The 14,769-nt window shown below is 45.8% G+C and overlaps 1 protein-coding gene across 16 annotated transcripts in view; it reads left to right on the plus strand.

Annotated features, from left to right (window-relative positions):
* LOC139555996 (MAP/microtubule affinity-regulating kinase 3-like) overlaps positions 1-13,288 on the plus strand; it is a 117,374-nt gene extending 104,086 nt beyond the window's left edge. For 4 of the 16 annotated variants that reach the window (XM_071369445.1, XM_071369441.1, XM_071369442.1 and 1 more), the window contains 5 exons: positions 1,730-1,903; positions 2,649-2,921; positions 4,764-4,790; positions 10,326-10,370; positions 11,507-13,288. In XM_071369445.1, the coding sequence (XP_071225546.1) occupies positions 1,730-1,903; positions 2,649-2,921; positions 4,764-4,790; positions 10,326-10,370; positions 11,507-11,897 (910 nt within the window). In that variant the 3' untranslated portion in view covers positions 11,898-13,288. The remainder of the gene's footprint in view (positions 1-1,729; positions 1,904-2,648; positions 2,922-4,763; positions 4,791-10,325; positions 10,371-11,506) is intronic. The other 12 variants (XM_071369443.1, XM_071369455.1, XM_071369447.1 and 9 more) reach the window with 7 other exon arrangements.
* The last annotated feature ends 1,481 nt before the right edge of the window (positions 13,289-14,769 follow it).

The raw sequence follows: 14,769 nt of genomic DNA on the forward strand, positions 1-14,769 counted from the left end.
TAAAATGCATTTGTGTTTGTTGTCCGTAGCTTATGCCTGCCCATACCATAACCCCACCGCCACCATGGCGCACTCTGTTCACAACGTTGACATCAGCAAACCGCTCACCCACACAACGCCATACACATGTGTATTTGTTGTGAGGCTGGTTGGACGTACTGACAAATTCTCAAAAATTTTGTTGGATGCGGCTTATGGTAGAGAAATGAACATTCAATTTTCTGGCAACAGCTCTGGTGTATATTCCTGCACTCAGCATGCCAATTGCACGCTCCATCAAAACTGTGGCATTGTGTTGTGTGACAAAACTGAATATTTTAGGGGCCTTTTGTCACCAGCACAAGGTGCAGCTGTGTAATAATCATCATGCTGTTTAATCAGTTTATTCATATGCCACACCTGTCAGGTGGATGGATTATCATGACAAAGGAGAAATGCTCACAAACAGGGACACAAACAAATTTGTTCACAGAATTTGAGAGAAATACGCTTTTTCTGTATATGGAACATTTTGGAGATATTTTATTTCAGCTCATGAAACATGGAACCAACACGTTACATGTTGCGTTTATATATTTTTTCAGTATAGTATGGTCTACAGCTTATTACGAGGTATTCAAACTCAGGCTAGCAGAACCTCAAAGTCCTTTACATTAGAGATTGCGCATCAGCTGTTGTTACCGAAGAGACACACACCACTTTCCCTCTGAGTTTGCCCGACGTTGCCGTTCTGTCCTGCCGATGTATTACAAAAAAAACAGCTAGATTTATATTATCCATGTCCTTGTTCAGCCACGACTCTGAGAAAAATAGGATATCACAGTTCTTCAGATCACGTTGATAGGAAAGTCTCGAATGAAGCTTGTCCAGTTTACTCTCCAGTGATTGCACGTTTGCCAATAGAACGAAGAGTAGAGGCGGGTTACTTGTTGAAGTGTTCTGATAACAAATCTAAGACATTTGTTGAGATTAAAATTGACTTTGCCAAAGAGAATCTTGAGGACGAGAAGTGCTCGGAAGGTTGGTATTCAGTATGGGGTTTGAATTTATACACATGGTTACAAGAGGATTTAAAACGTTCTTTGACCTCGGTCGGTCTGCAGCGGTCAAAGCCTTTTTTCTCTCTCTGTCGGAGTTGTTCATTAGGCACCAAACATAAGAAAATGGAGTTGAACAGGGAGGTAGTTACACTTGTACACTAAGAAGCGCTCATTTTGTTTTACAAGGTGACTTGTGTTACTATGGCAATTCAATTTGAGTGCTCAGATTTGTCACCAAGATTACTTTTTGAATGATTCATTCACGACATTCACAAAGGAAAGTAGTGCAATGCAACATTGCGATACACTGATCCAGTTCCCCTCAATTATAAATAAAAACAATATGTATCGAGGACTGAGGGGGGACACAGCAGATTGATAGACACTCATATGCAGTCCACAATCCACACCCTTTGACCATCCAGTGCAACCCAATACAGAGACAGTTACCACTGTCAAGAAGGCTCCCTTCAACTTCTGCTTGTCTAACTATCTATACCACACTGCTGCTACAGTACATTCATTCAAGAGAGCCTGGACAGAAAGCAATGCTTCCTCTTCTGTCCTCTTTCTTTATCTTATGAAGTTTGACTCTTTTTATGCCCTCAATGCTTTATTAAAACCACTTTTTTTGCTCTGGCCCTGTGGCCTTTTTCGCCGCACTTCACCTCCTGTCCTCCGGGGGGCAGCATGAGTGAAATGTCGGCGGCCTGTGCCACTAGCCCCTCTGCCTACGCCCAGGCGCTCACCGTCTCCTCAGCCTCGGTCCGCCTGCGCCACCAGAAGGCCGCGTCCCTGTCGGCTTCGGGCCACACCTGCCGCCAAACGCTGCCACCTACCGATGGCGACTTCTTCAGGCCTAAGTAAGGGGCTTCCCACCCTGCCTCCCAGGGGTTCAACCATGGGGCCTCCTCTTCCCAGGGGCCACGTTATGTCTGTCTGCTCGTCTCTCTAACCTCGATTTTCCATCCCCCTCTCTGTCCCCACTTTTTCTCTCTAACGCCCTCTGACCAATCTGAACATTTCCCTCCCCAACACTCATCCCGTGTATCTGCGCTCTTCTCATTCCGTTAGCTCCACCCCCAAAGCATCTCCACCAATGGCTGTTACCTCTGGTAAAAGTGTGTGTCTTAACACAGAGAAGGATTGTGTCCTCTCTCTTCCCACTAACTTACCCCAGTGTCTTTGGTCCAAAGTAGTGCTAGCCAAATCTCACCTGACAAACAAAATCCCTAATGTAGCAAAAATGAGTAGCCGCATTAAGGTAATTGGCCCGAATGTCCTAAAAACTCTGTTTAGATTCCCTTTAACTCTTTAGTTAACTAAAACAAGTGTTTCATCATGATGTGGTTGATAAAGTTGTAGCTAACCAAAACCATCCGAGTTGACATCCGCTGCTCTTTCAGGTAAGAGATGTGAAATGGTATTGTTTCAGTACTCGTTCACAGAACAGGGTGATGGTGTCCCCTCTTTTGAATGTGAATAACCTGGAACCTTGTCTGCTTTAGCCAACTCTTTGGCTTGCGCAGAAAACAGTCCGTGACCCAGGCTAAAATGTGTGGTCTTGACTCTTAATTTCCCTTTCCTCCACCCACGTTTCCTCCCCAGCACGTCGACGACGTCTGGCCAGCGGAACCCCGGTGGCTCCTCCACCCACAGCATCAGCAGCAGCGCCACGCCCCCCGACCGGCTGCGTTTCCCCCGCGGCACGGCCAGCCGCAGCACCTTCCACGGCGGCCAGCTGCGGGAGCGTCGCACGGCCACCTACAACGGCCCGCCGGCCTCACCCACGCTGTCGCATGACGCCACGCCCCTCTCGCAGTCCCGCAGCCGAGGCACCACCAACCTCTTCACCAAGCTCACCTCCAAGCTCACGCGCAGGTAAGCCAAAGCCGCACACGGTATCCCCGAAATAATCGGAACAAACCACGGTATGCAGTTTTCAGCACTGGGGTTTGAGATCTGTAGTTTGGTTTGTTCACTAGCCTGTATAATGTGAATTTATCCATTCCCTATTTCACTCGTCATTCTTTAATAAGGAGCAATAGTAATGGTGTTAACTCTGCCATGGTTTGTTCATCAAAGGCTTTTTTGTAGGATTTTTGGATACACAGGACATTTGGACTGTGGTAAACACAGGCTTAGGAGATCTTGTACGTTTTGTTCTATGAGATAATCTTCATCAGCTAACGTATTTTTTTGTGAATTTTGAAGCATTTATGTCATTTTTTTATTACCTTTTTTTTAAATAGGCAAGTCAGTTAAGAACAAATTCTTATTTTCAATGACGACCTAGGAACAGTGCCTTGTTCAGGGGCAGAACGACAGATTTTTACCTTTTCAGCTCTGGGATTCGATCTTGCAACCTTTCGGTTACTAGTCCAACGCTCTAACCACTAGGATACCTGCCGCCCCAACTAGGCAAGTCAGTTAAGTATAAATTCTTATTTACAATGACGGCCTAACTCGGACGACACTGGGCCAATTGTGCGCTTCCCTATGGGACTCTCAATCACGGCCGGTTGTGGTACAGCCTAGAAATCGAACCAGGTTCTGTAGTGCCTCTTGCACTGAGATGCAGTGCCTTAGACTGCTGCTCCACTCGGGAGCCCTATAAAATGCACGTAATGTCTTCTTAATTCATAAAGGTCATGTTAACTGACTGATATTATCTCATAGAACAAAATGTATAAGATCTCCTAAGCCTTTTTAGGACTACAAGCTCGCGAGCTCTATTTATGTGGATATAATATCCTCCTTCACATCATTATCGTAATAATTAGTCATGATAAAATGTGATAAATTATGACTGGGCGATATAGACAATAATTTAAAGTTACATTTCTCTCACCTCAGAAACCCCTTTACATTACCGTACAGTCTGAGTTCAGTGCAGTCACACCATTCCCTCAAAGGTCTACCCTTGGATTCAGTGGAACTAACTGGACACTGCTTTAACTCTAAATGTCAATATGTTTGATATCTCTCACTTCTCTTTGAAGTCCTGCACATTTGTTTATACATTTTCACCCCCCTCCTCGGACAAAACCTAACAATGCTGCTTTTCATTTCTACCAGAATTAGAATTAATAAAGGCAGCATCCGGGTTTTTTTGGGGAGGGGGGAGATATAATTCTGTAAAACAAATAGATATAGTCATAGATTGAAATTATTTTGATAAGTAAGAAATAGTCTTCTATCTCAGAATCAATATTAGGTCCAGGTTGTTCTACATTTCAGCCAGAATTATATTTGGATTATGTCACAACGCTCTGTCATATGCAAAATGGCTTCATTACTTCTTGGGGCTTTTTATTGATTAGACTAATAAAGACCCTCAAGTTTAATCTGAAAAGTCATTTAACATTCAAATATCTTTAATGCATTCATTGAATGTTTTTTTTTCTCACAACTTTATCCTTTCCATAGCTGCTGTTCACGTTTTTCTTGGACCAGATTTGAACACCTTAGCTCTATAATAATACTCTATTCTAGGGAAGCTACTATTACCCATTATCCAAGCTGTCTGCAATCTGCCAGTAACAGATGCTAGCAGCCAAGCTCAGACAAGAGATGTCTCAGCTACTGATCTTTATTATGCTGCCCCCCCCAAAAAATTGAAATGTCAAACGATTTTGTAATTTGATTCTTTAAAAATATAAAGAATTCTTAGTACAACTTTTGACTTGGTACATTTCTTTCTTCTTTATTTTTTTTTAATAGAAACAAGTCATTCAGGTTTACCAAAAGGTAGGACGACCCCACCAATTGGCTTGGTGTGCAATTGATCAGAAACACTTAACTAATTGGTAAACTGTGTAATGAACTTTTTAACCCTGTGTGGACAAAGAGCTTTATTAAAATGCCTGAAACTGACTGACCTCTTGGCTCCATGAGCCCTAATCACAGTACAATTGAGCATGTCTAAGACCTTTTATGTATTCTTATCGGTCTTTGAGTTTAACTAGTCTACAGACTCTACTAATCACCAATGCATGGCTCTCTACTGAGCTGGTCTGTGCACAATCACTAATGGGAATGCTTGACAAATGTTTATTTATTGTCTAAGGTAAGTCTTGTGTTGGTTTTACATATGTCTGCACAACTACTGAACCATACAATGCCTTCACGACTGTACATCAAATGCATACACGTTGGTGAAAGGTTGGTGGTAGCCATTTTCTAATTTGGCAGCAGCTAGCATGATGGTATTCAGGCAGGAACCCTCACTTTTGGTGACAAGGCTTTTATTATTTTTTATGAAGATGTTACCACACTTTATGAATCAATTAGTTTAGGGGTACCCCAAGGGGTCAGTTCTAAGCCCGATGGAAATATATTTTTTACAACAACAAAAAAATCCTACTGAAAACAACATTCTTTAGTAGAAGCATTTTATGGGCTAGCCTGTACTTTTTTACCTTTCATCTCGGACGCAGATGAATATTTATAAAATATTTTTTATTTCAGAAAGCTCTTCATTTTTCTTCTTGGACAAGGTAACAAACTTCTTGGTTGTGTAATTTAGGGTACCGTACTGGGCTCTAAATGTGGCTGCCGTTCGAGATGATGATTGAGAGGTGTTTCGTTGCAGGACGAAGTTCAGGTACCAAATCCCCCAGACTGTAGAGAATTCCTCCCCGTCGTCCTCTCTCTCTTCTCGCATTGGTGTCCCTGAAAGCTATCCTTGCCAAGCTGTGGAACTTGTCCCTCAATTTTTCCTTGATTTGCTAGCTAGAGGCCCAGCCCTTATCCACCTGGCTAAGCAACTTGTCCCTCAATTTCTCCTTGACTTGCTAGATGATAGCCCAGCCCCAATCCTATAACTGATAGATGATAGCCCAGCCCCAATCCTAGAACTGGTAGATGATAGCCCAGCCCCAATCCTAGAACTGATAGCTGATAGCCCAGCCCCAATCCTATAACTGGTAGATGATAGCCCAGCCCCTATCCTAGAACTGGTAGATGATAGCCCAGCCCCAATCCTAGAACTGGTAGATGATAGCCCAGCCCCAATCCTAGAACTGGTAGATGATAGCCCAGCCCCAATCCTAGAACTGGTAGATGATAGCCCAGCCCCATATCCTAGAACTGGTAGATGATAGCCCAGCCCCTATCCTCGAACTGGTAGATGATAGCCCCTATCCTAGAACTGGTAGATGATAGCCCAGCCCCAATCCTAGAATTGGTAGATGATAGCCCAGCCCCTATTCTAGAACTGGTAGATGATAGCCCAGCCCCTATTCTAGAACTGGTAGATGATAGCCCAGCCCCAATCCTAGAACTGGTAGATGATAGCCCAGCCCCAATCCTAGAACTGGTAGATGATAGCCCAGCCCCTATCCTAGAACTGGTAGATGATAGCCCAGCCCCTATCCTAGAACTGGTAGATGATAGCCCAGCCCCTATCCTAGAACTGGTAGATGATAGCCCAGCCCCTATCCTAGACCTGGTAGATGATAGCCCCTATCCTAGACCTGGTAGATGATTGCCCAGCCCCTATCCTAGAACTGGTAGATGATAGCCCAGCCCCTATCCTAGAACTGGTAGATGATAGCCCAGCCCCTATCCTAGAACTGGTAGATGATTGCCCAGCCCCTATCCTAGAACTGGTAGATGATTGCCCCTATCCTAGACCTGGTAGATGATTGCCCAGCCCCTATCCTAGACCTGGTAGATGATTGCCCAGCCCCTATCCTAGAACTGGTAGATGATTGCCCCTATCCTAGACCTGGTAGATGATTGCCCAGCCCCTATCCTAGACCTGGTAGATGATTGCCCAGCCCCTATCCTAGAACTGGTAGATGATAGCCCAGCCCCTATCCTAGAACTGGTAGATGATAGCCCAGCCCCTATCCTAGAACTGGTAGATGATTGCCCAGCCCCTATCCTAGAACTGGTAGATGATTGCCCCTATCCTAGACCTGGTAGATGATAGCCCAGCCCCTATCCTAGAACTGGTAGATGATTGCCCAGCCCCTATCCTAGAACTGGTAGATGATTGCCCAGCCCCTATCCTAGAACTGGTAGATGATTGCCCCTATCCTAGAACTGGTAGATGATAGCCCAGCCCCTATCCTAGAACTGGTAGATGATAGCCCAGCCCCTATCCTAGACCTGGTAGATGATTGCCCAGCCCCTATCCTAGAACTGGTAGATGATTGCCCAGCCCCTATCCTAGAACTGGTAGATGATTGCCCCTATCCTAGAACTGGTAGATGATAGCCCAGCCCCTATCCTAGAACTGGTAGATGATTGCCCAGCCCCTATCCTAGACCTGGTAGATGATAGCCCCTATCCTAGACCTGGTAGATGATAGCCCAGCCCCTATCCTAGAACTGGTAGATGATTGCCCCTATCCTAGAACTGGTAGATGATAGCCCAGCCCCTATCCTAGAACTGGTAGATGATTGCCCAGCCCCTATCCTAGAACTGGTAGATGATTGCCCAGCCCCTATCCTAGACCTGGTAGATGATAGCCCAGCCCCTATCCTAGAACTGGTAGATGATTGCCCCTATCCTAGACCTGGTAGATGATAGCCCCTATCCTAGACCTGGTAGATGATAGCCCAGCCCCTATCCTAGACCTGGTAGATGATAGCCCAGCCCCTATCCTAGAACTGGTAGATGATAGCCCAGCCCCTATCCTAGACCTGGTAGATGATTGCCCAGCCCCTATCCTAGACCTGGTAGATGATAGCCCAGCCCCTATCCTAGAACTGGTAGATGATAGCCCAGCCCCTATCCTAGAACTGGTAGATGATAGCCCAGCCCCTATCCTAGAACTGGTAGATGATAGCCCAGCCCCTATCCTAGAACTGGTAGATGATAGCCCCTATCCTAGAACTGGTAGATGATAGCCCAGCCCCTATCCTAGACCTGGTAGATGATAGCCCAGCCCCTATCCTAGACCTGGTAGATGATAGCCCAGCCCCTATCCTAGAACTGGTAGATGATAGCCCAGCCCCTATCCTAGAACTGGTAGATGATAGCCCCTATCCTCGAACTGGTAGATGATAGCCCCTATCCTAGAACTGGTAGATGATAGCCCCTATCCTCGAACTGGTAGATGATAGCCCCTATCCTAGAACTGGTAGATGATAGCCCAGCCCCTATCCTAGAACTGGTAGATGATAGCCCAGCCCCTATCCTAGAACTGGTAGATGATAGCCCAGCCCCTATCCTAGAACTGGTAGATGATAGCCCCTATCCTAGAACTGGTAGATGATAGCCCAGCCCCTATCCTAGACCTGGTAGATGATAGCCCAGCCCCTATCCTAGACCTGGTAGATGATAGCCCAGCCCCTATCCTAGAACTGGTAGATGATAGCCCAGCCCCTATCCTAGAACTGGTAGATGATAGCCCCTATCCTCGAACTGGTAGATGATAGCCCCTATCCTAGAACTGGTAGATGATAGCCCCTATCCTCGAACTGGTAGATGATAGCCCCTATCCTAGAACTGGTAGATGATTGCCCAGCCCCTATCCTAGAACTGGTAGATGATAGCCCAGCCCCTATCCTCGAACTGGTAGATGATAGCCCCCCCTATCCTAGAACTGGTAGATGATAGCCCAGCCCCTATCCTAGAACTGGTAGATGATAGCCCAGCCTAGCTCTATTAACAACCATTTCTAGTGTCCTGCCTCTCTTCAGGGGGACTCCACCAGGTCTAGTGTCCTGCCTCTCTTCAGGGGGACTCCACCAGGTCTAGTGTCCTGCCTCTTTTCAGGGGGACTCCACCAGGTCTAGTGTCCTGCCTCTTTTCAGGGGGACTCCACCAGGTCTAGTGTCCTGCCTCTTTTCAGGGGGACTCCACCAGGTCTAGTGTCCTGCCTCTTTTCAGGGGGACTCCAGTCCATCCAGCCCATATGGAGCATATGTGGGATGTGTGAAATGTACTCCTCAGCCAGAAATGTACCCACTTACCTGAGCAAATAGCTAGCTTTTCACGTGGTGCCGACTGGTAAGACTCTTCAGGAGAGTGGTCACGTGTGCTAGCAAGGCAGAGGTCACGAGTTTGCGCCGTTGGCCAAATCGTGAGGAAGTGGTACTCACTAAGCAAGCAGCGTGACATCATCTTTACACAGAAATAGAGCTCCTTCTGTCTAAGCATCAAACAAACCCTGCTCACTCTCTATCTCCTTGTCTTTTCTCACACAGCCAACTAGGTCCAGCACTCCATCTGCATGACTCCAACTGAATCCTCTTAGATGTGTTTGTTTCTTCTGTGTACGAGAGTGTGTGTGTGTGTGTGTCTCTGTCTGTGTGAGAGGGTTTGGTGTGTGTGTGGGTTTACGTCGATCTGCACTTGTTTGTGTGAATATTCCTTAAAGTCGTTTCTATGTAACTTTTTAATATGTCTCGCATCTTTTGCATCTGAATACACACACTGCTGCCTGCAAGCCTCGACCAAACTCCTCTATAAAAGGACCGAGAATGTACATGGTAATAGAGCTGCATGCCAACAGGAAGTTCAACACTGACCCACAGCATCTGACGGGGTGCTTTTGTTTCATCACACCTTACAGAACTTCTCTGCTGTTAGTCTTATAGTTCTACTGGTGGTGTGACATGTCCGGCTACCAGACCTGCCAATAGGAATGGTCCTGGTGTAGATAGAGGTTAACACTGTCTACCTGCCAATAGGAATGGTCCTGGTGTAGATAGAGGTTAACACTGTCTACCTGCCAATAGGAATGGTCCTGGTGTAGATAGAGGTTAACACTGTCTACCTGCCAATAGGAATGGTCCTGGTGTAGATAGAGGTTAACACTGTCTACCTGCCAATAGGAATGGTCCTGGTGTAGATAGAGGTTAACACTGCCTTCCTGTCATTAGGAATCGTCTTGGTGTAAATAGAGGTTAACACTGCCAACACAGAATATTTTCTGGTCTGTTTTTATCTCTCTCGCTCTCCTTTCTTAATATCTCAAATTAAAAAGCTTTTTTTCCCCCCCTGCTATATCAGTACTTTTGATCCGCTACCTTTTTTCCCCACCTGCTATATCAGTACTTTTGATCCGCTCCCTTTTTTCCCCACCTGCTATATCAGTACTTTTGATCCGCTCCCTTTTTCCCCCACCTGCTATATCAGTTCTTTTGATCCGCTCCCTTTTCCCCCCACCTGCTGTATCAGTACTTTTGATCCGCTCCCTTTTTTCCCCACCTGCTGTATCAGTACTTTTGATCCGCTCCCTTTTTAACTGGAATGCAAGATCTGATTTCCTTTCTTCTCTCTTTCTATCTGTTCTATCATGCCCCCCCCCCCACCCCCATATCCAAGAGGCCCGGCAGAGTTTGAGAGAAACGGGAGGTTGGAGAGCTCAAGGTGAGATGAGATACCTAAAGTCCTCTGTGTTTACTTCCATCTCACCCACAACCCCATGTATTTTTTATTAAATGTTTTTATTTAACCTTTATTTATCTGTACAGTCAACCCAGCCCTCTGCTTAGACACGCTGGGTCTCCACTCCAGGCGAGCGTAGGGATTTGGGGCCTATCTGGAGCAGATAGATTACTCTTATCTCTTCAGATACACACGGTGCTGAAGGTGTACACTGTTTTATCTGTGTAGTCATACAGTCATACAGGCTTCCATAGGACCTTTATTACTCAAAGTAGACTTTCTCACCTGCAGTGTGGATAGGAGTCCAGCAGAGGACAACTCTGACTCTCCCTACATTTTTCATACTCCTTTTTTTCTCGCTGACATCTTGTGATGAAACTCGCGGTAATGGCAACAGATTAGAATTTTAGTCCATGGCATTACCTTGTACATTTTGAACTGTTCTGGTTGAAGATAATGCTCTTCCCAATGTGTTGTAATTGTTTTTGAGTAGTTGCGAATGTAAATATCGTCTGCCTTGCCTGCATGCAGAACTGAAGTCTGCATTGTCTTGTGCCTGTCGCTAGATGTAATGTCAAATTGTATTATTTTGTGTGTTTGCTGCATGACTGCCTGTTGAAAAAACACAAGAGCGCCCCTGCATGGAGGTGGGGTGTAAATGCATGAATAATGTTAAAATGATTTGAGAATCTGTCAGCACTGACTCCTTGTGTTGTCTCTATGATGTTGTACCCTGTAAGATCTTCACAGGCAGACATGTCTGTACAGGGTGACCCAGTACACACATTTGATCTTGTTACATATTCAGTCACACTGATGCGTTCATGTAAAACTCACTTCTGCCAAGACACACTCCTCTAACTACACATACCCACACTCACCCTCATCCCCCACCCACACTCACCCTCCATCTCACACTCACCTTCCATCCCCCACTCACCCTCCATCCCCCACTCACCCTCCATCCCCCACCCACACTCACCCTCCATCTCATATTTATCACATATCTAACTAACTCTCCTCGCTCCTCCTCTCCCCTGTCCTCTGTGCTCCTCTCCTCTCTCACCTCCTCTCTATCCCCTCCTCTTCCGTTCTCCTCTCCTCTTCCCCCCCGGCAGTCGCAACATGTCAGGTGATCAGAAGGAGGACCAGCAGCAGCTCCAGCAGCATCCTCAGCCCCCTCACGGCCAACACCCCAAGGACACCAAGCCGCGCTCCCTCCGCTTCACCTGGAGCATGAAGACTACATCGTCCATGGAGCCCCACGACATGATGCGTGAGATCCGCAAGGTGCTGGACGCCAACAACTGCGACTACGAGCAGCGCGAGCGTTTCCTGCTGCTGTGCGTGCACGGAGACGGCCACGCTGAGAGCCTGGTCCAGTGGGAGATGGAGGTGTGCAAGCTACCGCGCCTCTCGCTCAACGGCGTGCGCTTCAAGCGGATCTCGGGCACATCCATCGCCTTCAAGAACATAGCGTCCAAAATTGCCAACGAACTCAAATTGTAGGTCCTCCTAGAGATATGGGGGGGGGAAAGTGTTTACCACGCACGTAAAATATTGCGGTTCAAAATTGACTAAAGCAACGTAATGTGGGGAAAGAAAGCATTTTGAAATGGACTTGAGTCAAGTCGAATCTGAACGAGCTGTACAGTCGTTATTAAGTAGCAGATCTACGGATTTCCTCCGAGACACTTACAAAGTATGTATTGAAAACGATGTATAGCTTTAGGCAATAATTTCCTGTGTCTTTGGAGCATTATCCTTATTATTAATATTATTATTATTATTATTGATGATGTAACAGGTGGTCTTGAGCTGTCGGGAACGTTGGTCTGACATTGACATGTTGTTTGGGTCTTGTTTTATTGATGAATGCACTATTGCATTGTGTCCTTTGTGGCTCTGGAAAATACCTCTCAAATGGGAGTTTAAACTCATACAAGGGAGGGAGAGAAGTGGAGGAGGAACACAAAAACTGACCCCCTCCCGCTGTTACAAGTACCCAGAATTCCTCTTGCTAGGAGAATATGGTTGCCAGATATGACTGGTTGGAATAGATAGGCTTGCTAATAGGGCTGCCAGATATGACTGGTTGGATAGCCTAGCTAATTGCACAACAAGTGACTGTATTATTGTTAGCACTGTCAAACTGATTTTGACAGTCAATTGCGCTCTCTCCCATTTACTTAACCAACCTCTACACATACACACAGACTTTCATTCTATGATTTGAAGCCGTTGATCATCAGTGTTCATCTGTGTGGTTACAGTATAAATGCAATGTATGGACTCAGCTGGTCAAGTCCCTGCTGTATGGGGTCACCCATCCCAGAGAGCAGGGTCTGGAGGAGGCCGGCAACGCGACAACGCACTTTGGCAGACCCCTGCTTCAAAACAGGGGAATGTTGCCAAGTATCATGGGACTTTGATTCGTTCTCTACAAAAAAAAGTATTCACAGAGAAATAGGGAAGGTTTTCCTTCCTGGCGTATATGAATATTTAGTGGTTTTTCCTTTGATGCTGTTCCATTTTTTTACGGTTCTCTTCTCAGATGTTACTGAAATGTCCCCCGCTATCTGGTCCCGCCCAACCGGGCCCACGGGCCGAGTCAGATGCGGTCGGCCATTCCTGGGACACAAAAGTTCAAAGTTCAACCATGGCTGTTTTCAGGCCTCCAGTATTCACTCCCATCCTCATATAAACATTGGCACTATTTGAATTTTTTTCTGGAATCTAAATAATGTACCTCAGTTTGGCAACAGCTGTATAATGATATACTTCCCCTTTTCTGTTGTGTTTTTGTCTGGGCTATGAGACGGGAGCTGTGGAATTAACGTTAACTCATTCGTCCCTGGGTAAGGTTAACCAGTGTCTCCATTAAAACACCTTCAAAATGACCAGCCTCTGTCTGCCTGAGTTTATTTTCAACTTCAACTGTTGTGGATTCTATTCCCGCGTGGGACACCTAACGTGAATGCGTGTTGACTTTACAAGTCACTGTCTAAATATAACCGTCTGAAGTATTCTCTCATGCAAAATAGATGTTATGACAATAAAACAAACCTTTTTATATATACATTATATCCATATTTGTATCTATTGCAGAAAGTACCTTTGTTGTTACATTACTCACTAGACATCACTGACACGGAAAAGGCATTAAAGCTACATGGGACTCGAAATAGAATACCTACTGCTTTCAGTGATCTGGATAATCATGTCTCAATCTACTGTACTGTAGATCTATACTGCACAAAAATATATAAACGCAACATCTAACAATTTAAACAATTTTACTGAGTTACAGTTCATATAAGGAAATCAGTCAATTGAAATACATTCATTAGGCCCTAATTTATGGATTTCACATGACTGTGCACAGCCCTGGGTGGTCCTGGGAGGGCATAGGTCAACCCACTGGGGAGCCAGGCCCAGCCAATCAGAATGAGTTTTTCCCCACAAAAGGGCTTTATTACAGACAGACAGAAATACCCCTCAGTTTCATCAGCTGTCCGGGTGGCTGGTCTCAGACGATCTCGCAGGGGAAGAAGCCAGATGTGGAGGTCCTGTGCTGGAATGGTTACACGTGGTCTGTGGTTGTGAGGCCGGTTGGACATAGAAATTAACATTGAATTATCTGGCAACAGCTCTGGTGGACATTCCTGCAGTCATCATGCCAATTGCACGCTTCCTCAAAACTTGAGACATCTGTGACATTGTGTTGTGACAACTGCACATGTTAATGTGACCTTTTTGTCCCCAGCACAAGGTGCACCTGTGTAATGATCATGCTGTTAAATCGGCTTCTTGATATGCCACATCTGTCAGTTAGATGGATTATCTTGGCAAAGGGGGAAATGCTCACTAACTGGGATGTAAACACATTTGTGCACACAATTTGATTGAAATAAGCTTTTTTGTGCGTATGGAAAATTTCAGGCATCTGTTATTTCATCTCATGAAACCATATTTTTTGTTCAGTATATGTCACTCTTTATTTAGATCAGTATTCAAGGGCGTAACTCTGTATGGTAGGTCTCTGACCCTGTCTGACTGATGGTAGGTCTCTGACCCTGTCTGACTGATGGTAGGTCTCTGGCCCTGTCTGACTGATGGTAGGTCTCTGGCCCTGTCTGACTGATGGTAGGTCTTTGGCCCTGTCTGACTAATGGTAGGTCTTTGGCCCTGTCTGACTAATGGTAGGTCTCTGGCCCTGTCTGACTGATGGTAGGTCTCTGGCCCTGTCTGACTGATGGTAGGTCTCTGGCCCTGTCTGACTGATGGTAGGTCTCTGGCCCTGTCTGACTGATGGTAGGTCTCTGGCCCTGTCTGACTGATGGTAGGTCTTTGGCCCTGTCTGACTAATGGTAGGTCTCTG

This window comes from Salvelinus alpinus, chromosome 27 (assembly GCF_045679555.1).
Source record: "Salvelinus alpinus chromosome 27, SLU_Salpinus.1, whole genome shotgun sequence".
Lineage (NCBI taxonomy): Eukaryota > Metazoa > Chordata > Actinopteri > Salmoniformes > Salmonidae > Salvelinus > Salvelinus alpinus.